Raw genomic sequence first — 23,616 nt, 5'->3', positions numbered from 1 at the left:
GGCCACGTCCCACCTGCATCGTGAGCCCAGCCCCGGCGTCGAGCAGGACAAGACCTGAGATGCCAAGGGAAGGCCTCAACCAGGTTTCTCCAGAAACGACACCACTTTGTTTTCTAAACCGAACAACCAGCATTGCACTTGACCGCTGGCGGCTGGCTTCAGACACGGTCACAGGCGTCTGATCCCGAGGCAAGAGGAGGGGCTGCACCCACGCCTGCGCGTACCTCACGGTGTCTTTGAGGCCGGGTCACAGCTGCAGCCACCACCTCAGACCCAAGGATTTCTGCCCGACAAACCTTGGGGATCGGAGCCTTTGTGTTTTACCTTCCTGGAAAAGGCCAGGTGAGTCGGAGACGCTCGTGGGACCTCTGTCCTGACCTCTGCTTTCCCTGCTTAGCTGGGGGTGCTCCCTCCAGCACCAGGGTGAGCCCCCGCTGGGCGTCCCTTGCACACTGCTTCCCATCCTGGCGCCTGGTCTTGTGTTTGCTCTTCTAATGAACCAGGGGGTTCCCCATACCTCTCTGCTCCCTCCTTTCCCCTGACACCATGCACTCCTGGCAAAGCAGGTGTCCCGGGGTGACAGTGTGGACGCCCGCTCTGCCCCAGGCCAGCTGTGCAGCCCCGGCTACTTGTATGGTTGCCTAAAGCCTGTGTCAACGGGGTAAGGTCACCCCTGCGTCAGGGGCTGCTCTGGACACAGTGTGGCAGCTTTTGGGGAGGCTGAGTCCTCACCCACCTTCTGACCAGCAACCCCACCCTGGGTGTTGACCCACGAGAAATAAAGGCACGTGTTTGCAGAGGACCTGCACACACAATGTCTACAATAGCTCTGCTGGTAACTGTCCCCAGACACAAGCCCGTGTCCTTTGGCGGGGGAGCAGGCTAAGAAACAGTGGCCTGTCCACACCACGGGATTCTACTCAGTGAGGGAAAGGAAGCCGCGTCCACACGGGTGAATCTTGGACACATCCCGCTAAAGGACCCAAAGGCCACGTCCTGTACGAGTCATTGTATGACATTCCAGAAGCAGCAAGACTACAACCAGAGAGAACAGACGCGTGCTGGCCTGGCCTGGGGTGGAGGAGGTGCTGAGCCGTCGCAGCCATCCTCATCTCAAGCCTGGGTCGGCTTTTCAAAACCTGTTTTCAGAACCTCATGGAAGCAGACATGGGCAGGGTGAGCGTGACTGTGTGTGCGAGATGCAGGGACGTAATCACGGAGTCAGAGCTATGCTGCTGTGACTTCTCCTGTGTTGTGGGCCCCCGGGGCTGAGGGGGATGCCGCGTGGGGACCAGGAGAGTGCCGAGAGCAGAGTGGAGCACATCCACACCTCGGGCTGCAGCTCTGTCGGCAGGGTCCCTGCTAGGGAGCCAGGACACGCAAGTCTGACTTAACGTCAGAGCATCTCAGGGAAGGCTGGACAGTGAGCCCAGGGCACGGAGCCCCGTCTGCTAGCGGATCATCCAGGCATGGGGGACCCCCTCCCCCACGGCCCCTATGCCCTGCATGGCTCCAGGTGCCTGCACGGGAGGCTCTGGCCAGTAGCCCACGAGGCCTGCATGGAAGCAGCACCTGCCCCGGGAGGCACTCTGCTGAGCACATGGTCCTGGTCATTCCCATTCTTCCCATTTGTCACCGGGGAAGGACACTGGTTTCAAGGACACCTTTTTGTCCTATCCCTGACCGGCCATGTGGGAAAAATGTGAGTGCCCACAAGGGACAGGCCACAGCCGCCCCAAGGAAGTTCCCTGGCCCGGCAAGGCAGCGTCCTCCCCGGCCCGGCCCAGCTGAGGGCAAGGACACAGCCAGGAGGCTGCTTGTACCTGGCACACGCGGGGCAGTCAAGGGGTTGGACAGGGCCATGCCGATCTCCGTCATGCCGTAGCGCTCCAGTAGAGTGTGGCCCGTGATGCCTTGCCACCTCTCCAGCACGGGCAGGGGCAGGGCGGCCGACCCTGAGACCATCAACCTATGAGCACAAGAGAGGCAGCCTCAGCTTCCTGAAGCCGGCCCTGGGCTGGACAGCGCCGCGCTCTCCACCCAACACCAGTGTCCCCGAGCTCACGACGAGAACACCCGCCCGCAGCTAAACCCGAACTCTGTTCTTTTCAGAGTTTGTGGGGGCGTCATCGAGCAAAACAGGTCTTCAAAAGGAACAGGTAACTACAGTAAAAAAACAATTTTAGGGTCTTTGGAGGCGTTCTTTGCACACGACGAATACGCGGTCTGTAAGCGGCCCTAGACCACAGCTGTGACAGTAAGAGTTCGGTCTGTGGGTAAACTGCTTCCAGGTCTGCGGAGCAGGAGCAGCCGCGGAGACAGCCCAGAGCCGAGCACCGAGGCAGCTGGTGGGCTCGCGACGTGACACTGGTCACTCGCACCACACCGAGTGCGGCCCGTTCACACCAGCCAGACCGCGTGCTCTATGTTCCGTGAGAGGCTGTGCTTGCCACGGAACGCGTGTCATGGGGCTCTGGTCCCAGTAGAAGTCACCAAGCCACCCACCTTCGTGTGCACGGTCTCAGGGCTCACACCCGAGGAAGAATCAGGCCGAAGGGCGCTGTGTCTGTGGGCTTGTAAGAGACAGCAGAACAAGCCCCAGGCCACGGAAGGGCCCGGAAGGTCCAGCACATGTCTGTCAATGGGGCTTCGAGGGGCAGGGTAGGGGTGGGGGCGCTCCATGGGGGACGGGGGCTAGAGGGCCAGAACGGGGGGCCTGAGCCCTCGTCCTTCCAACTGGACCACGAGACAGAGAGAGACGCAGAGAGAGACAGAACATGGACAGACATGCAGAAAACGCAGCTCGCTACAGCTTTAAAGGCTGGAATATACTGCTTCCTACCACCTGGGCCAGTTCGGCTGAACATATGTGATGTCAGCGGCCCTCTAAGGCCTCTGGGGCAGGAGAGGGGCCGCTTCCATTTACCTAATTCTCTGCTCACAAACTGCGCGGATGAAAGCCTGGACGTGAGGCAGGGTGAACCGTCTGTCATAATAGTCCACCAGCTTGGCGTAGATCGTGGGCACCGCCATGAACACGTTAATCCGCGGACTCTCACCACCTAAGAGCTTTTCCCAAACCTAGAAAGGAAGCAGGAGGGATACAGGGAGACGTGAGGAAACTCGCACAGGCTCAGATGTGGACAGACACGGCTGGCTCCCGCGCGGTTCCCCGAACAGAGACCGCCCCCCTCCCTCAGCTTTAAAGGCCCCGGACGCAGCTCCCACAATGAGGCATGTCACCTGAGTGACTCTGGTCGTTCCCGTGGGAGTCCCCTGTGCCGGACACTGGTGTCCGGCTGCGGGGTGACGTGTGACGGGGGACAGTCTGCAGGGAGAGAGTAGGGGCACGGCTCCAGCCTCAGGTCTGCTGTCAGGAGAGGTGACGCACCTCCCCCTCTCCCAGGTGGCACTGGTGAGCCTGTGGGTCAGCCCTGGGCCCGGCCCCAGCAGACATGCGGAGATGGTGGACGCATGACCATCCGGTGAGGTGAGAAAAAACCACGTGCCTTCTGTGTTTTGTTGGGTAGCAGATGCTCCCTGTGTCCATACAGAGATGCCCCGAGACCTCCCTGTTGGCAGGTGTCCCCCCAGTCCGAGAGACACTGGCGTGGCATCCCGCTCTGTCTTCAACACATCATTGCCGAGTGAGCCTCCGGTGACTAGACCTCGCTCCAAAGCATTCGAGGGGCCAATCCCATGCACCCTGACCCTTAAGAGGAAGGGTTGCGTGGAGGGCGGGCGTATCAGGGGAAATAATACCATTTTTTAAAAGACAACAATCAGCACTGTCGCACTGCAAAGTATGTAGGGAAACAGGAAAAAGTGGCCCATGATTATAGAGAAAAAGTCAACAGAGGCTGACCCTCAGAAGATCCAGATGTTGGAGTTAATCAGACTAGGAATTCAAGGTCATTACAACAAACAGGCCTTGGAATTTTGTAGAAAAGATGAACAAAATGAGGGAAAATCAAGGGTTTCATCAGCGAAGTGGAAATACAAAAGAGAACCATTACAAAACCAGAGACGCGTCATCTGAAGTCAGGAATTCACCGGACAGACTAGGACGCAGATGGGGCAGCACAGAAGAAAGGACAGAAACGGTGAGACACAGGCTCACGGAAAAGGTCCACGCAGAAGGAGGACAGGACAAGACAGAGCAAACACGTGGGCCACAGAGGAAGCACGACACGGCACAGCTGTGGGCCTGGCAGGGAGAGCCCACGTCTGTGGGCTCGTGGCCTCGACACAGACCGGACACTGCATGTCCCCACCCTGAGCTGCAGCGTCAACGTGCCCCCCAGATCCCCGTGGAGCCCTGGCACAGAAACTGACTGGCTGGCCTGGCGCTCACACGGGAGGGTAGGGACCCGAGAGAGCCAAGAGGAGTGTGAAAGGGGGAATAAGCGTGGAGGACTCACACCTCTCAACTCCTGACCTTGCTCCAGATAAGAGTGACCACAGCGGCGTGGTGCCGTTGGAAGGCCAGAGCCCCAGATCGACAGACCGACCGGAGCCCAGAATAAGCAACACTTGCACAGCCCGTTGTCTGTCTGTAAAGACTCTGTGTATCTATTTATCTTAGAGAGAGCGCGTGCATGAGCGAGTGACCATGGGGGAGGGGCAGAGGGAGAGGGAGAAGCAGATGCCCCGCTGAGCGCTGCGCCTCGGGTGACTCAGACTCACAACCCTGAGGTCACGACCCGAGCCAAAACCAAGAGTCAAGGGGCGCCTGGGTGGCTCAGTGGGTTAAAGCCTCTGCCTTCGGCTCAGGTCATGATCTCAGGGTCCTGGGATTGAGCCCCACATGGGGTTCTCTGCTCCGCAGGGAGCCTGCTTCCCTTCCTCTCTCTGCCTGCCTCTCTGTCTACTTGTGCTCTCCATCTGTCAAATAAATAAATAAAATCTTTAAAAAAAAAACCCAAAAACCAAAACACAAAAAAACCCGAGTCAGACACTCAGCCGACTGCGCCAGCCGGGTGCCCTGTGGCCGACTGGTTTTGGACAAGAGGGAGAGCCCTCACTTCAGCTGTGGAAAGACTGATCTTTCCAACAGACAGCACAAGGGAGACTGAGCAGCCACCTGCAGAGGGACGGATTCCAGACCTCCGCCAGACACAAAAATTCACCCAAAGTGAACCAGAGACTTAAATGCATGAGCTCAAACTAGACAACTTCTAGGAAAAAATCTCCATGATTTTGGATGAGCAAAGATTTCTCAGATATCACACCAAAAGCATGATCTATGAAATTAACTGATACAATGGATTTCACCTAAACTAAAATCACGTGTTTCAGAAGACACCATTAAGAAAATGAAGAGACAAACCAGACTGGGAGAAAACACCTGTATACATCCATCTGACAAAAGACTGACGTGTGGAACGCACACAGAAGGCTGACGATTCAATGAGATCAATAACTTGACACAAACATGGGCAAAGGTCTGAAGATCTCACCAAGGAAGATACAGAAATGCGACTGAGACCATGAAAAAAAACGCTCAGCATCACTGCTCATTAAGGAAACGCAAATCAAGGGGCGCCTGGGCGGCACAGTCAGTTAAGTGTCTTGGATTTGGCTCAGGTCACGATCTCAGCGTTCAGAGATCAGGCCCCATGTTGGGCTCTGCATTCGGTACAGACTCTGCTTCAGATTCCCTCTCCCTCTGCCCCTCCCTGCTCACATACTCTCTCTCAAATAAATAATCTTTAAAAAAGAAAAAGAAATGCAAATTGAAAGTACAGCAGATCTCACCTCCTGTCTGCTAGAACTGGAACAATTACTTAACACAAGAATAAGGGCTGGTCTGATGTGGAGAGACTAGGGTCCTTGCACACTGCTGGTGAGAATGTAAACAACAGCCCATGTGGAAAATCGTTTGGAAGTTTCTTAAAATACGAAACATAAACTTGCCCTATAATCTAACAATTCCATCACTGCATATCTCTGTAAGGTAAATGAAAACATGTCCACACAAGGGCCTGGGTGCAAATTTTCACAGCAGCATTATTCTTAACAGACCCAAACTGGAAGCAACCCACAGCCCACGAGACAGTTGCTGGGCAAACAGAGCGCACGTACCCACACAACAGGGTGCTCTTCAGGAACAAAAAGGCAACCACTGCCCCATATCCTACAACATGGGTGAAACTCTAAGATGTTCTGCAGAAAGAAGGAAGCCAGACATAAAACACTGCAAGCTGTAGGGCTCAGCACACGTGCATTGTCTAGGAAAGGGACTGTGCGGAGACACGGGCTGACGGCGATCACCAGGGGTGGCATGGGAGCAGGGAGTGAGACAATGGCGGACAAGTCTAGATTTATGAAGAATCACTGAACCATTTGCAACAGTGACTTCCAGGGTGTGTGAATCCCACCTGGACAGAGCTGCAAGAAAAACATGATCTGAACACCGGAGGGTAGCAAGCTGGGAGACGGGTGAGCCGAGCCAACAGGCGCACGGCTGAGAGGAGCACACGGGGCGCGCCACAGGAGAGGCCTGGCAATCAGTGCCGGCGCTACGGGCTCCTGATGCTTCAAGCGACAACAGCGACGACGCGTTGTGAAGATAAAGGAAGGAGGAACGGACAGAAGTCAAGCACACAGGAAGCACAGGTGCATTAGAGAAAAGCCTCTGACACGACAACGGCCAAGAGGAAAGAAGGGAAACGTAAACCACCCACTCGGAGCTACATGAGACATCGCCACAGACCCCAGAGGCACTCAACGCACAAGGAGAGAATTCTTACAGTGAATTTCACAATTGTGATGAGATGGACGATTTCCTTTAAAAAGCAAAACTTACCGAGACAGACGCAAGAAACAAAGTATAAACATTAGAAGTCTTGTATCTGTTAAAGGAATCGAGCCCTTAACTAAAAGCCTTCCGGGGGAGGTCTGGCCCGGATGGCTTCCACGGCGAGCTTGAGCAGACACTCAAGGGAGGAAGAGTTTCGGCCTCACACCAACCAGCCCAGGAAGAAGCCCTTCCCAAGGGAGCCCGTGCCGACATGGGAGCCCAGCGAGAAGGTCCCGAAAGAGCTGCAGACCGCGCTCCTCATGAACACACGTGCAGAAGCCTGAGCAAAATACCAGCAAAGGAAATCTAGCAATACAGAAAACGACAGTACATCCCAACCCTAGGACGTCTGCCGCAGGGCTGCCAGGTGAGGAAGCTGGAAACACGGAAGGAGTGTGTGAGCAGAGCACAGTGACAGGAGGAAACACACAACAAACGAAGGGACAAGATGCCACGTGATCACCACAGCAGACACGGCCATCTAGTACTCTATCCTCGAAGGTAAAAGCTCTCGGCAGACAAGGAGGCGCCAGGCACGTCCTCCAGCTAACAGGCGGCATCTACAAAACCAACAGCTAGCATCACACTTAACCGTGAAATGTTAATGCCTTCCCCAAGGCTCCGGGTAAGTCAATGACGGCCGCACCGTTATTGCTTCCAAATCAGTACTTCGAAAGTGAAAGTTCTCTGTATCACAGACACTGTTAAAAGACACTGGTTTGCGAAACAAGAACCAGACTGGAGATCCACAGCACGCCATTCTGACAAAGGCCTTCCATCCGGAACGTGAAGAACGCTACAGGTCGGTAACAAAGAGACGGCCCGATCTGAGAAGACCTCCGAATGACCAACAAGCACACAGAAAGGTGCTCATGAGAAACGCAGATTTTGTAACAAAAGTGAGGGCACCGCACACCCGGGAGGACGGCTGAAATGTAACAAGTCTGAGCAGCTGAGCGCTGGCAGGCTGGAGCCCTTGGCCCTGCCCCTGCGGACAGAAGCACAGAGCAGAAACGAGAGTTGACCGTTTCTCAAGTTAACCGCACATGACTCCACGACCCGGTAATCCTACCCCTGGTGTCTACCCCAGAGAAATGAATATATACATCTCCAAAGAGACTTCCACAGAATGCTCCTGGCAGCTTTCCTCCGAAAGCCGAAACGGAAACCATCCCAAATGTCCAGCAACAGTAGCAATGCCCGGCTGCAGGACCCTTGGTCATGAGAAGGAATCAGCTGTTGCCACGTGAATGTGGACAAACCTCAAAGGTATTATGGGGACGCACGAGACGCAGAAGCACAGTCGCTGTGGGTCCATCCCACACAAGCTTCAGAAACAGATCAGCTGCCTTAGAGTAAGAGCATGCAACGAGGTGGCGGTCTTCGGTGGGGTGGCTGGAAGGAGGCACAACAGACCTTCCGGGGGGCCGGGAACATTTCATATCCAAGCTGGTGTGCCCCACACACTCACCGCGACACGGTGAACCACACTGAGATCCGTGAGTCACACTGCATGCGCACCACACCTCAACAAAAGGAAGCGAAAACACACCCGCGGACCTGACGGACAATGCCAAGTGTGGATGAGAATACGGAGCAACAGGGAGCAAGCCCCACCCTCGCCGTCTTGGAGAAGTCTGCCGGTCCGGCCCAGCTAGTGTCCGGCACGGGCAGGCACAGACCCAGGAGAAGCACCCACAGAGAGATCCTGATGAGAATGTCCACAGCAGCTTTATGCATAATGTCCCCAAACTGGAAACAACCCAAAGTCCTCCGTGGCAGCAGGGATAAATGATGGAACACAACACAGCAACACAAAAGACCAAGTGACAAGCAACGTAGCACAGGATGAATCCCAGTGCAGCGCCATGAGCTGCAGGGCACAAGGGAGCACGTGTTGTCGTGTTCATTCACACAAGGAGTACACGGAACGTACCCATGGCAACAGAGCCGGGCCAGCGTCAGCTCTGGTGGGTGCAGGGGAGGGATGCTGAGACAGGAGAGGACCTTCCGGGGCCAGGAGAACGTCCTCTGTCTTCACCTGGGTGCAGACAGCAGCACAGGGGGCACAGGCGTAAAGGCAGATGCGGCACTGCCTGATGCACATACGCCTGAACGTGCGCAGATCATCGTCCGCGGAAGCGAGCGTCCCCGCCGTTCAGACCCTGAGCCCGAGCTCTCGCAGTGAGCGTCAGTGAGTGCGGACGGCAGGTGCCCTGCGGGACTGCTAGGCAGGTGGGCCACCGCCAGCAGGAAGTCTCCCCCTCACCACCACAAAATGGGAACCTGAATCCCATCTCTCAAGCCAGCCACCAAATCTCAGGGGATATAAGGGACAGGGAACATGTTAAATGACAACATCGGGACGCAATCTGCAAAAGGACACGCAGCGCGACCTCTTAAACAAAACACGCCAGGAAGATGCAGAGGGAAGCCTGTGGGTGAAGCCACACCCAGCAGGAGCCGGGCATCACCGGGATCCCAGCCCGACACACTGGAGGCCACGGGCAGCCCTGGCACTGAGGACCCTGCTGGCGACACCTGACGTTGGGGTTCCGGCTCGTCGCTCCATGATGACGGCGCCGTCACAACTCTAAGAAAGAGCATCCTTGGCTTCAGGGATGCAGAAATCTTCTGACACCTGCGGTTCCTTTCGACTGACCCAACACAGGAGATGACGTTTCCAGCTGAAACAAGAGCGACCCTGAGCCTGGAGCCACGGAGGCCAGGTAAGGGTGCGCGGCAGTCATCGCTCTCGCAGGGCTCTGAGACACAAGCGACTTTAGAAAGTTTTAAGACTTGATGAAGGGGGTTAGATTAGGTGATCTCTCTAAAGGCCCCTAAAGCTGATACGGTACAATTCTTCCCAAGCACAGAAATGAACTCATATTTATTAGCAAGAAGATATTACGAATTGATGTTCAATCAACATTTGGTAGGACTGAGGAAGTTCACTTAGGTGATCACAAGCCCACTTTCTTATTACTGAGCAGAGAAATGAGAAGCGAAGATAAAAAATGGGTGTGGTGAGCTTCCTGCCGCTGAGTGGAGAAGAAAGAGAGCTAACAGCTCCAGATCACAGTGTACAGAGCAGCGAGCAAGGACAGAATCCGTGGGGACAGGACAGCTGCCTGACAGGGCCCTTGTGGCCCAGGTGTGGCCATGAGCTTGACCAGCTGCTCCCTCTCCCCCAACACATCATGGCACTGATCTCTGCGGGCCCCCCCCCCCCCAAGCTCTGGAATGCAGATTTGCTGGAAATTCTGGGTAGCCTCTTACTTCCCCCTGGCTTGTAAAGACACATGGGTCCGCCAAATTGGCGCTGCCTGTCACTGGGGAAGATGTGGCCTTGGGATAAGGGCAGCTGAAAAGAGTGTGGCCGTCCTGATCTGGCTAAGGTGGAACTGCCCAATGCCACGTGGCACTCACGTGTGTGGCTGACCTGTGTGCAGACCCTGCCAGCTCCTGGTCCGATGAGCCCCGACAACACCCTCCCCTTGGCCAGACCTCGTCCTGCCCACCAAGGTCTCACCTGTTGCCAGGAGCATGTGGACAAGAGGACACACAACGGGACAGACTCCCACATCCCAGGGGAGGTACCATGGTGAGGGGCTCCTCCCTCACAGGCTGCCTGGCACAAGATGGGGGAGGACAGGCCCCACAAACTGTCCATCCACTCTGGGGAGCCGTCATCTGGTCCCCTGGCTTTGCACTCAAGGCTACAGGAAGGAGGGAACACGTGCTGACTGGTGCTGTGGTCCTCCAGCCTGGCCTCTGACCCCCAGCACATAGGTGACAACCAGATGCCACCTCCTGAGGGCGCCTGTCCTGGCACTCACCCAAGTCAGCAAAGGGGGCAGCGGCTGTCCTGAAATGCCACATTTCCTCCCCGCTGTCCCAACCCCCCAGAAACTAACACTCATCCACCTCGGGATTCCGTGCTGAGAGTGAGCCCCCCTAGAGCCTGCCTCTCACTGGCAAGAGCGCTTCTGAGGCAGCTGGACCGCAAAGCCCTGCTGTGCCGTGAGCTGCCACAGCAGATCAGACAGTGGTTCCCAAATCAGGCTGCCCACAGGAACCTGTGTGAGCTTGCAAACCTGCTGAGCCGGGACGCCACCCACCACGGAGGCAGCCTTGCGAGGGCCCCGGGCACCTCTCTCACTCACCCTCTCCCCACTACGCTCTGCTCTGTCACCAGGACGGGAAAGACAGCTCAGGTCTCAGCTCTGCTAGGCAGGTGGGGGGCCAAAGGGAAGGCTTAACCAGCTGAACACAGTGACCCCAAGGGTCAAACCATCACTCGTTTTTTGGCAATCCTAAACAACACAGAAAGCTGTTCTTGTGTTCTGAGGTGCTCCAGCCAAAAGTGGGCGATGAGGTCCCGGCTCCTGTGGTCTGTGGGTACACCCTGCCCGAGAAGCCCCCACACTACGGCTCTGACCTGAGACTATGGGAGTGTCGTGCGCTCTGCCCCCCTCCCCCCAACTCTGTAGACACCCTGATGTACATTCAGCCTGAGAACACCCCCCCAACCCCACCAAGATGCCCACTGCTCAGATCCCAGAATGAACTTGGTCTGGGGTCACAGGTCTCCTGGGGCAGCATGGTTATGCCAGGGAGAGTGTCCTAGGCAGGGGTGGGGATCCCAGCAGCCTACATGGCTGAGCCCCTGAGAGCCCCAACCCCACGTGACCAGGGTTCTGGGGCGGCCGGCACAGCCTCTGCCCAGCAGGCAGGTTCCCAGGAGGTCCCATGGCACCACCCTGATTTAGTGCCTTTGGCAGAAATTGCCCCCTTGGCCAGAGGCGGAGATCCTGGGGCGTCAACCAGAGGGAATCCACGGAGACACAGGAGGGACATGGCCTCATCAGCAGCTGGCATGTTCCGCAGGCTGTGACAGCAGCACTTGGCCCCCCCACCTCCCCGCCTGCCCTCACGTCATGGCCATCTCACGAGGCCTGATCATGGGCCACGGAGAGCCTGTCACCCCATAGCTGGCCCATGCCGGGCTCAGCGGGGAGACCCCCAGAGCCCAGGACCCCAGGCCGTCTACTGCCACTGCAGAAACCTGGCCCCACCTTACACAGAGTTCCTCAGAAGCTACGAACCGTCTCCTAAGCCCACACGGTACAAAGCAAAGAAGCTGTCGCTGCTAATTTACACGGACAACCGCTGAGCGTTTCCAGATCCCCTCAGAACCTGAGGCCTCTCTGAAACCTTAGAATTCATCCTGCTGACGGACGCACAGAATGAACTGAGAAAACGCACAAACGTTCATAGACACAAATGTGTGCACGCCCAGACCTTTGCAGGGAAGTTACTGTTTCAAGGAGGATGGATTTTAAGTGGACAGCTGTGTTACACTGTACCTACTTACACTGCTTCTTTACTTGATACTAAAAAACTTATTAAACCAACAACTGTACCCCCTCCACGGCTGAATGCCTGTGCCACAAATCCACACACTCACAACGTATTGAGATGGCGCACCGAGGTTTTGAGCCGGCTACCCACCAGTGTGCCCTTGTTGTTGCTCACACAGCGAGAGGGGTCCACGTGTCATCCACTCACCCACAAACGCCCAGACCCTGCACTCCTTTACAACCTCGGGACACCCCACGAACAGAAGGAGCGACATCCTAGGGGGAGTGAGATGTGCTGGACACCTGGCCAGAGGTGGTGACCAATGTAGGGGCAGGGGCAGAAGCGGGACCGCGGTGAGGAGGGCAGTGGCCTCGGGGATCACGGCTGTGGGCACATTTACTGCAAGAGAGGCTCAAGTGTCGGAAGGGGAGGGGGAGAGAGGCAAGGGGACACGGTGCGCCCTCGGAGATGAGGCCCGGGCTAGCGGGCTGTGGGGGTCCGGGTGAGTTGCCTGTGGGGAGACCAGGCTTGGGCTGGGAGGGGGGGCAGCGCTTTCTTCCTGTTCCTTCTCTGTGGTTCCTGGGTCTGTGGTTTGGGGAAGAAAAGATCTGCTTGGTCTCGTACTGCTGCCCCGAAGGGTGTCCCTGCCACCCCCACCAGGAGCACACACGTCACTCCCAAATCAGGAGCTAGGACATGGGGACTTTCACAACATGGGCCAGTGTCGGCCGTCAGCCACTGGGGCTGCAAGTCAGGGTGGGTCGGCCTCTCCCTCTGTTTAAAGGGAACCTGGAAGCTTAGGTCTCCAGAGATCTGGTTCTGCCCCTCCCTCTTCCTGCCTCTAAAACCAAGCCGAGGACGGGGGACCCTGGGCAGCACGGCGGTGGCTCCCGAGAAAGGCTGGCCACTCGTCCAGGTCAGGGCAGCCATCCATCCGGTCAGGGTTGGGGAGAGCAGGGCCCTGGGTCAGAGCCCTGCCAAGAAGGGGCGCGTGCATGGGGGGAGGGGTCACACATCACGTCTGCTGGGAGGCCTTTGTGTATAGAAAGTGGACAGCGCCCCAGCCTGCTGCCCCAAAGGGCATCTGCAAGCCACAGACTCTCTGTCCACATAAGACCACTCGGGACTCTGCTGCTCAGGAACAGACGCGCGCTGGAGGCGGAGCTGTGGCGGCTGAAGGGGCGGACAGAAGGCCCCGAGCTCTCCTGGAGCCGTGCCCTGGGCTCTTGGGACAAGTCCGAAGCAACCACCTGGGCCTGAGGGCCTCCACCCCTTCTGTCCAGTCCACAGCGGCTCCTTCTCTAACTCCCACCACCAGCCGTCAGCAGACAGGCTCACTGGCTCATCCGAGGCGAGCTCTTCCTGGACTGAAACTCTAGCAGCCGCCGGAGAAGAAAGGGTCCCCTTCTCCATGCTCTGTCTTCCTGGGAGAGGTGTCCGTGTCAGCTGCGATGCCCCTGCTGCGTGCTGGGCGCTCCTGCACATCCCCGGGACAGCGCTCACGCTGATCCTCCTCCCTAGAGGCCGAGACCGAGGGTCAGAGAGGCAGAAGGTTGCCTGGGCTGTGCTGCTCCGCGCGGCTGAGCTGGGTCTAGGCCAGCCGCCCCCAGAGCCTCACTCCGGACACACGTGTGGATTAAGGCTCTGGGTTGCAAGGGGAGGATGGGGCCTACGGCAGACAGGAAGGTGGATGCTGCTGAACGCTGGAGACCAGGGACCCTGAGGCGCCTTCAGGAGGGCTGCCGGGCAGGGAACCTGGGCGCTCTCCCTAACAGACCGTCCGTTGGGCCAGGAGCCTTCAGGCAGCTGGAGTGCTGGGTGAGTGCCCACCGGAGCTCGAGCTCGGTCTCCTCTGGCTGAGGACGGCCCGCCCCTGTGGGACAGCCCCCACACAGCCACCAATCCACACCAGGAGCCTGGCCTCGGGGGTGCCCTGGGCTCTTCACCTTGGCGATCTGGCTATTTGGTGTTTTGAAGAGTAGCACGACATGACCTAACCGTTCTTTTTCAACATCTTCCCTGTGACTAAAAGCTATGTTCATCACAGAAATTGTAGCAAAAGTCAACGCACATTTCAAAGCGCCAGGCTTCAGCGTCTCTGCGGAGCGAACTCAGTCAGCCAGCCGTGCCGGGCGGCCCCTCCCAGGACACAGGCCCAGCCGCTTTCTCCTGGGGCGTCTGTGTGGAGCCCGGCCTCAACCACCACAGATGGGGAACCGAGGCTCAAACAGAGTCCAGTGGCAGGTCCGCACCTGGCCAGGTCTGTCTTCCCTGCAAAGTGGCCTCGTCATCACTGTGCTCTGTTCCACCGGGGGGCCCGGGGGGCTGCCCCGCCGGGCTGACTGGGAGGGGAAGGAACACCACGCTACAAAAACGCACACATCGGGGACCAACCAAGGGCCCCCAGCTGCACCTCCTGCTCCAGAACAAAGGAAAGCTGGTGTTCTTGGCTGAGCAATGGCCCAAAACGTCCTGTTCTAATCCATGTGGATACGCCACCTCGTGGGGCAAAGAGACTCTGCAGACGCGGTTAAGGCTTGTGAGAAAGCAGGGTGCCCTGGCCGCGCAGACGGACCCCTGTGCTCACGGGGTGCAGATGCGGCGGACAGAGCTGTGGTGAGGCGGCTGACAGGCAAGGGCACGGGGCCGCGGGATGCCAGAAGCAGCAAGAAGCGGCCTTTCCAGACGCAGGCAGCCCCGCCCACACTCCAACGTTCGCTCCCGACTCTCAGAAATCTGGGTGTTGTTTTAGGCTCTCCCAGTCTGGGATCATTTGTCAGAGCAGCAACAGGGACTCACAGAGCTGGCAAAGTTGACACCACCGAGGAAGGCGCCTGGTCCACGGGCACCCGGATCCAGCCACGGCGCGAGCCTGACCCAACTTACCAGCTGTGCGCTGAACTCAGGGAGCATCACACAGGTGGCCCCCACCCAGAGTGGACACAGCAGCTTGTTGACCACGCCGTGCACGTGGTGCAGCGGGAGGACATGGAGAATCACGTCGTCTTTACTCCACGCCCACTTGTGGACCAGCCCCGTCACCTGTGGGATGATAGCACAGCCTCAGACAGGATGGAAGCCGCCAGGCCAGCCAGGGCCTCTGCAGCCGGAGAGACAGGCCCGGAGGCTCGCACTCTGCTGGCCAGCCCTTCGCAGCATCTGGAGGGGACGGCGGCCATGTGCCCAGGGTCTACTGGCTCGTTTGCAGACCCCCAGGTCCAAGAACAGAACTGGACGCGGTCAGAGCTTTGATGTGGGGGCCCCAAGGCCTCCACATGCACTCTCGGTGGCCCCGTTTCCAGGCAGGCGGAGGCGTGATCCCGGCTCCAGTGGGCCCTGGGGTTCCAGGTGTCTGCAGGGTCCAGGCCTGAATCCGAGCGCCCACCCTACTCTGCCTCCTGACTCGGCGCCTCCCTCACCCCAGCTGAACGGTCACAGCACCCGGAGGTGGGTTCCCACCACGTCCTGAGCTTTGAGTGAGATGCACCGTGAAACACGTCCACTGGAATCTTCTGAAAGTCACCCGTGAGGACGCCCGCAAGCCTCCACGACCACTGTGGGCAAACACAGGGACAGACGCACCCTCACAGTCACTGGGCAGCAGACGGTCTCTGCAGACAGGAGGTACGTCTTGCAGGAGACACAGAGAACCTACCAATGATGCCATGGCTCAGTCAGCCCGGACTCAGTTTACCCCGCCGCTGAGACTCAACGGCACTGACCTCACACCTCACCTCTGGTTCTGAGCGTCTCCTATTTTACTGCTCCTAGAGAACGAGAGTCTGGATCATGTATTTTGGAAGCAGGGAGGACAGAAATGGCAAGTAAAGCAGCTGGGGAGCTCGGCTGAGATGCTGAGCCCTGGAACACGAGAACAGCACCCGAACACGGGACCCAAGTCCTGCACTCAGATCTGGAGAGAAGGCTGGTTCTCAGTGCTGAACCTGCATCTGAATGTTTGCACCCCAGCTGCTGCCTCTGAAACCCTCAGCATCATATACGGGCCACACTGTTCTTTGCTGGCTAAGGAGCCCTCGGGGGGCCCCCGCTTTCCCAGAGCCCATCCCACAGTTCCGAAGGACTGGTGGCCACTTCCGGCCACAGGCTTTAGGGAGGGCCATTAGAACGGGGGCAGCCTCAGGTGGTGGCCTGGGAAAGGCAGGACAGACCCCCCCCAGGGGGCCCCGGTATTGCAGACCCCCCCTGGCCCCCAGCACTCACCATGGCCCTGATGTTGCCGTGAGTGCTCAGCACGCCCTTGGGCCTCCCCGTAGTCCCGCTGGTGTAGATGATCATGGCGCCTCGGTCTCTCCAGTTCCGCTCAGGCATCCCCCACGCCCCAGGCTCCTCAGGGGCCGTACCATAGACCGTGGGTGGGAGGGGCAGCAGGGGGACCCCCAGCTTCCTGACCACCGGGCGCAGGAGTTCCAGGTACTCCTGGCTGGCGAGGACCACAGCGCTCCGGGAGTCCCGGATGAAATACTCCAGCTCAGCCTGGGGGTGCTTCCGGTAGAGGGGGACAGCAATGCCTCCACCCATCCATGAGGCCCACTGTGCCACCACGTAGGAGACGTCGTTGGAGCACAGGAAGGAGACCCTCTCTTCCTGGAGGTCCCCGTCAGCACGCTCGAGGAGACGGCACAGCTCCCGGGACAGGCGCAGGCTGTGGTTGTAAAGGTCCCTGTACGTGTGCTGGCCATGCTGGTCAACCAGAGCAATCCTGTCCGCAAAGGCCAGGGCGCGGGTGTACACCGGGGCGCTCTCATCAGCACAGACGGCTGGGGTCGTGTGCAGGGGGCTGCTTCCGCTGCCTCTCCAGGGGGCCAGCCGCTGGGAGGCCACAGCACAGAGCAGGCGCGGGAAGGACATCACGGGATGGCGCAGCATCACGCCAGCTTGATGGACCTGGGGCGGGGCCGGAAGAGAGGAACAGCAAGCACGGTTACCCGTCTGTTCTCACCTCTGCGCACCCGACGGAGCGCGCCCACTGCACTCCCGAGGTAACCTCCCCAGGCAGAAGGCAAGGCCACCGTGTGACAGCTTCCGGGTTCATTCACTGCCCAACATTCTAGCTCTCGTGTCCTCTCAGGGATGGACTTCAAAAGCAGTCAAGATGCTAAAACAATGAAACTCGGTAAAACCAAGGAAAGGCAAATTCAGTGCCCTTAAAGTAAATTCTGAAGAATGGTTTTTATTTTCTTTTAAAGATTTTATTTTTATTTGACAGACAGAGATCACAAGTAGGCAGAGCAGCAGGCAGAGAGAGAGGAGGAAGCAGGCTCCCAGCTGAGCAGAGAGCCCGATGTGGGGCTCGATCCCAGGACCCTGAGATCGTGACCTGAGCCGAAGGCAGAGGCTTAACCCACTGAGCGCCCTGAAGAATGGTTTTGAGCTGGAAAATGACTAGCCAAGAGGGGAAAGCCCCAAGGACGGCTCAGCACCCCTTTTCTGTCCATACACGGGCCAAGCCCAGACATGTGGCTCACTTCTGGTCCACGCACAACCCACAGGGAGGGCATGTGGGGACACAAGTGAGCGGACATGTCCTGGGAGCGTCAGTCCAGCTTTAAGCTGAATCGGGACTCCTCCCTCTCCCCCTGTTAGTCTAACTATTAAAATAACCGCCCAGTGCGGCCGGCCAGGAGGAAGAGCCTGCTGAAAGGGGCTGTGGCCAGCCGGTGTTCGAAGGCAATGTCCTGAGTGCCAAGGCAAGGGAGAGCCAGGCAGGGCCAGGCAGCCTCCTGCAGTGGGTCTGAAGCTCCGGCCTTTGCGGGCTGGTCTGGCTCCGTGCCCATGTCCTGCATGGGGACAGCACCTCACAGGGACAGCCACGAGCGCCGGCACCTAACAGGAACAGACGCACACTTTCCAGATCGCTTCTGCAGGCACAGCTCCACTCCAGAGTCGGGGGCCCACAGACACGCTGGACCCTGCCTCCAGCGGAACTGGAAGACTCCTTCCCAGAGCCAGGCCAGCCGGTAAGGTCAGTAACTACCGTCCGCTCTGGTCGGCTCACTCTTCCCCACCGTCACCTCTGGCGCGCGGGGTCACTGCGCCTCCCTCCCTGGGCTCAGCCCCTTTCTGGGCTCACGTGTTCCCCAGGGATTTCTAATGAGCACCATTTGACACGGCAAGTGAGATGCCCCTCCCACACTCTGCCATGTTTGTGCCTCTCAACCTGACCTTCAACCACCCTGTTCAGGAAACAAAGAGACCACCTTTGACCCTAGCTCACGCAAAAGAAAATTCGAAACTGCTCAGCCAGCAGGCGGGCAGACGGAGCCCAGCCTGGGGCTTCCCTCCCCCAGCCGAGCACACCAGAGCTGGCAGCTGCGTCAGCTCACGACGGCACACCCACCGTTCCCAGGGGCAGCTAGGCCCCGGGGACCCCAGACAGCACGTCTGAATGCCACCAGCCAACAGGACACCTGCCAGCCGTGAGCGGCAGAACAGAAGCTGTAAGTGTTGTCCCCTCTGCGGCAGGCCCAGCAGAGCAGAGATGCTTAGGAACGCCTGGGCAGGCAGGGGCCAGGCTCCCCTGCTGCCTCCCTCGGGCTCAGGCTCAGTCTCCCACGCCCCCCCGCTTGGCACGCTCCCTCCCCCAGAGATCCACATTTTTCTCTCTCCCAGAAACTTGCTGGGGGGTGGGGGGGACACTAATGTGTTATTGTTTGTTATGCGTACTAAACAGTTTTGTTCTCTGTTCTTAATTTAACAACAGATTATACACAACGCTCTATAATTACCTAACCAGACAGACGCTCCAGGGCAGGGGGAGCTGCCGGAACAGGGTGGTGCCTTGAGCTCGGGCTGCTCAGCACGCTGGTTCTGGGGCAGCTGGGGCTCCACACAGTCTCTGTGCAGGCCGGCCACGCCGCAGCAGACCCCGCGGGCCTCCGAGGACCCTCTCAGCTGCGGCTCCTTGCTCCGAGGTGCCGGGCAAATATTCCTCAATGCCCCACAGCCCCCACCGGACGGCGAGCCCTCAGATGCACCAGAGCCACGTCACTCCCAGATGAGGGAGGCGGTCTTCTGGAGCCGTGGCGTCCTACCACTTCTCTGCGCCCTTGTCCTACCCCCACACAGGGTTCAGAGTGGACTGGGGGCTGGTTCCACATCTCCCGACTTGTTAGCATAAAGAAACCTGACACGCGGTAAGGAAACAGTAATGCCATGAGCGCGTCAGACATGCCAGTTTCGGGAAGAAAGAGAGCTGGCGAGGGGCAAAGCAGCGTAGCCTGACAGGTTTCTTGTCCCCACTTCCTGCAGACCCTCCTGTTCCCCCTACAGGCGGTGCGGAAAACAAAACAGAGTGTGCAACTAGAAAACCTGCTACCAGCCTCTCTGGCCGGATTCTTGCTGGGGAGAGTACAGTGGAGACGTCCCGGGGTGTGCGGTGGAGTGGACAGTGTCCTCTGGGGTGCTAAGGAGCAGGGCACCCCGGCTGCCGAAAAGCTGCTTCTCCCAGCCCTCTCCTGGGAGAGGTGGTGCCCCGTCCAGGTCTCCCAGGGCGGGGGGGCCTCCCCTCCAGGATCTCAAAGCACAGACACCTCCTGCCTCCCTCACTGGGAGAGGGGAGCAAGCCGCCTGCGTCTGCCGGGGCCCGAGAAGCAGCACCATCCTGAGCCAGACGGCAGCCGTGAGAAGCTGGAGCCCGGCGCTGGCCACACAGAACCGGAAAACAGGGCTGCGCCCATCCTCCTCCCTTGTGGGGCCTCAGCCGGCTCCGCAAGCGGGCTGGGGGTGGAAGCCGCGAGAGGCGATCACAGCAACAACCCCAGAGAACCCAAGAGGGAAAGTCCCCTGCCCGACACCACAAAATAATGGGAGAACCGGCCATCCAAGCCCAGGCCTGGTGGGTCCCCCCACACTCCCATTCGGCCGTAGGGCAAGTGGCAAGGAGTATCCACGATGGGGAGCTGCCCGGAGAGGCTGACACCTGAGTCAACCAAGAGGCCTTGGCAGCCAGGCTGCCCCCAGGACCCGGGGGGGCCCCTCTGACGAGGGCACCAACTCGGCCCTCCCAAAGGGTAATTCAGTATCACTTCCAGGATAAGACAAAATTAAAAAACCTTAGAAAATACAAGCCCTTTGCTCCCAGGTTGTTCTCCTTAAAATGTACCCTCAGAAAACAATCAGAGATGCACAGAGGGGAGGTCCACGGCAGCACCATTTGTGATACCGAGAACTGGTTCCAAAGGGTCCAGATGGGGTCTACGGAGGTCAGCCGGGGAGGGCACGAGCTGGCCGCCAGGCCGTGTCCTGCAAGAGCTCCAGGCACAGGCAGGTAAACCCCCAGGTGTTCGTAAGTTACAGGGTGCAGGGGATGTCCGTGTTTTCTCAGCACTTCCCCGTCTTCTCCAGTTTTTCGGAAATGAGCATGTACGACCTTCATAATCCAACCTTTTAAAAGCCTAATAAATGTCACTTGTTTCTTAAAACTGGAGATGCTTGAACTTCAGTAATAGTATTTTCTTTCGCACAAAAAAGAAAAAAAACAAAAACATTTTGTTCTGGGTGGTGGATCTACGGGTTTGTAAGTGCCTGTAGCTCTCCGGTTTCTCAAACGGGAGGAGCAGACAGCCGGAGAGAACAGCGGTCTCCTCCTGGCTAGAACTCCTGGTTCACAGACGTCTGTGCGGCCGGTGACGTCCGTCCCGCGGCACACACACTGCACACGCACACACGCTTGCGGCCATCTGTTGGAGGGACCGGCCCCGCGCCGGCTCCTCCCATTAGCCTCCGCGCCGGTCCGTCCTGACAAGACCCGCCATACGGCCGGTGCAGGGCGGCCCGGCCGCACGGAAGGGGCCAGCGGCAAAGACCACGTCCTGTGGTCGGCTGCCTCGGCGGCCCGGGGGCACGAGGACCACCTTCTCCTCGTGCTGGGAGGCACTCATGTCCACACCAGGCCTCCGGTTTCGGGGGCTGTTCTCAAGGTCGTATTTTTAAGGGACGGGCATCCACGGACACGACATCAAAACTACGCGCCAAAAGGGACAGACGCGCGCTTAAACCCGCATCCGTGCTAGGCAGCGAGGCGCCGGCTCCGAAGGCCGTCCGGAGGGACGAAGCTTGCCACCCCGGGCCGGCGTCCGCCACTGCCCAGGCCAGCCTTGAAGAGGGTGCTGGGCCCTGGGCCCTCTCGTCCCAGCGGTCGCGTCCCAGCGCCCCACGCCTGCCGGTGGCTCACACACCTCCCCTCCGGGGCTCCGACTTCCCGCCCCTTCCCGGCACCCCCGAGACCGGGCTCACGGTCCTCCGCCTCCCAGAAGGTGGCTGCTCACAGCGCCTTCCGAGTGCCTGTCCCCAGACCCCCGGCCGCAGGAGCCGCCGGACCCCCGTGCGCAGGTGCACCCCACACTCGCGCGCCCGCGGAACAGGACCGACTTCGCGCGGCACGAGAAGCTCCGCTCACCGGGGCCGAAGGCCGCCCGCCCGCCCGCGCGCGCCTGCACGGCCCCCGGAGCCGCGCCTCGGGCGGGGTCCCCTCACTCCACACGAGCCACCTGCGGCCACGGGGGCGGGGCGGGGACGCGGAGCCCTGCGCGGGGACACCCGCGGGGCCGAGGGGGCGGCCGGCTCTACCTCCGCTGGCCCGGCGCCCGCTCCTCCTCCTCCTCCCGCGCCTCCTCGGGCCCGTCCGTGGCCGGAACCGGAAGCCCGGCTGCGCGCGAACCAACGGCGTCCGGCGCCCGAGCGCGTCCCCCGGCGCGTGCGGCTCCTCGAAGGCGGGTTCCGGGCGCGGCCGGGCCGGGCGGGGGGCTCCCGTGGGGTCAGCGACCGCGTCCGCGCGAGGCCGTGTACAGCCCGACGGCCCAGGTCACTCCGGCGTGCGGGCGTGCGGGGCGTGCGGGGCTCCCGCGAGGACGGCGCTGCCCTGGGGCCAACCCTCCGGACGCGGGGGCAGAGAGAGCGAGCGGCGGAAAGGGCAGAGGGAAGACGGGACGGGCCGAGCCGGAGGTCCTGTCGGGAGGGAGCTTCGGGGAGGGAGACGGACGGCGGGCGGCCGCGGGGTGCGGGAGGGCGGGGTGCGGGGAGGGTGCGGGAGGGCGCTGAGGCCGCAGCTGCTCCGGGTGTGCAGCGGAGCGGGGCTGACCGGGGCCGACCGGGGCCGACGAGGCCGACCCGAACTGCAGGCCGCCGGCTCACTCGCCCGCGGGGACCGGCCGGGGACAGCGGTGCCGCCGGGTCTGGCACCGAACGAGGGTGTCCCCGAGAACTCAGGCTGCGACCTAACGCCCATGCGGTGCTGAGGAGGGCGCAGAAGGCTGAGGAACTCCTGTGCCCTCAGCAGGGGGACCTTTGGGAGGTGCTTAGGCCTCGAGGGACCTTCCTACCTTGACAACAGACCCCAGGGAGCTCCGTCGCCCTCTGGCTGCGAGGACACAGCCAGACCACAGACCGGGAGCCAGTCCTCAGCGACGGGAGTCGGGGCTCCTGGTCTCCAGCTTGCAGGGCTGTGGGTCCCAGCAGACTGGAGTCCGGTTGCACAGCCTCCTCCTTCCTTCCCAGTGCCCGTCCCATCCCTCTCCGTTCTCCTTCGAACTCCCTCCGGAGCCAGCCACCCCCTGGCGCCCCGGACACCCCGACTTCACGCCAGTTGCCTGAGATAGCCCCCGCTGCGCCCCTGCTGCCCTTTCCCGTGGAAGCTGGAGTCAGATCCCGGCATCCGTCCCGCTCCCACTCCTCACGGGGACCCCCTCCCGACAGGTGGGAGTGCCCATCCCCCGGGGGAAGGTGACACCGGCAAATTATCTGGTTCATGCGCTCCTTTGAGAGATCTGAACAAGGGAGGGACAGTTTGGGCATAGAGAGGGACAGTCACACAGGAAAGGGATCAGGAGAAAGCGTGACCATACAGAGAACACGGGAAGACACGCAGCAGAGGCAGAGAGATCATGGTATCCTGGAGGGCCGTTCCCCGCAGCACTTACAGACTCACAGCCGTGGACACATCTACAAGGTGCCCACTCCCTGCAAACATTGAGCTAACCAAGTCTATGGCCGAGTCTCGGAAGGAGGGATGGGGTACAGGAAGGGCACGGCTGGAAGGAGAGAGAGTGCGGTGTGTCCACCACAGCAACAGGGACAGGGACGCTGGTGGAGGCCGTGCAGGAGGGAAGCAGCACCACCTCTGTGGGCAGAAAGGGGAGGGTGGTCCCTCCAACCGGGTGTAACTGTGATAAAATCATCTTTTTTTTTTTTTCCACTATAAAATCATCTTAAAAGGGGTGGGAACAAGGAAGCACTTCATGTAAACTTCCTGGCTCTGAGCCAGTGGGAGCACCTGCCCAGCATGGCCACGGGGGCTGTGTTCCTGCCTCTGGCCCCCAAGTGCACCAAGAGGACCCCCGAGGGAGGGTGTCCACCAGGCACAGTAAATCCTCATGGCCCTCAGTGTTTCCATGGCCTCCCCTTGGCCTCGAGGCAGTTCACAAGACCAGTTC

The 23,616-nt window shown here is 59.6% G+C and overlaps 1 protein-coding gene across 15 annotated transcripts in view; it reads right to left on the bottom strand.

The window, feature by feature from the left end:
* Positions 1 to 21,808, bottom strand: part of LOC111152858 (acyl-CoA synthetase family member 3) — a 48,838-nt gene extending 27,030 nt beyond the window's left edge. For 4 of the 15 annotated variants that reach the window (XR_002640958.1, XR_002640961.1, XR_002640962.1 and 1 more), the window contains exons 1-5: positions 21,585 to 21,722; positions 16,388 to 17,071; positions 15,053 to 15,208; positions 2,927 to 3,081; positions 1,824 to 1,969 (exon numbers count right to left, since the gene is read on the bottom strand). Coding sequence is in view for 9 of the 15 variants with exons in the window: in XM_022511550.1 (XP_022367258.1) it covers positions 1,824 to 1,969; positions 2,927 to 3,081; positions 15,053 to 15,208; positions 16,388 to 17,053 (1,123 nt within the window). In the remaining 6 variants the exon portion in view is untranslated. Of the gene's footprint in view, positions 1 to 1,823; positions 1,970 to 2,926; positions 3,082 to 3,243; positions 4,659 to 15,052; positions 15,209 to 16,387; positions 17,072 to 21,584; positions 21,723 to 21,754 lie in introns of those variants that run through there. The other 11 variants (XR_002640956.1, XM_022511543.1, XM_022511546.1 and 8 more) reach the window with 6 other exon arrangements.
* Positions 21,809 to 23,616: the final 1,808 nt, after the last annotated feature.

The sequence above is a fragment of the Enhydra lutris genome, unplaced genomic scaffold (assembly GCF_002288905.1).
Source record: "Enhydra lutris kenyoni isolate GAN:26980312 unplaced genomic scaffold, ASM228890v2 scaffoldscaffold30, whole genome shotgun sequence".
In the NCBI taxonomy this organism is placed as follows: domain Eukaryota; kingdom Metazoa; phylum Chordata; class Mammalia; order Carnivora; family Mustelidae; genus Enhydra; species Enhydra lutris.
The sequence above is the reverse complement of the archived record's forward strand: the minus strand, read 5'-3'. Positions and strand labels throughout refer to the sequence as shown.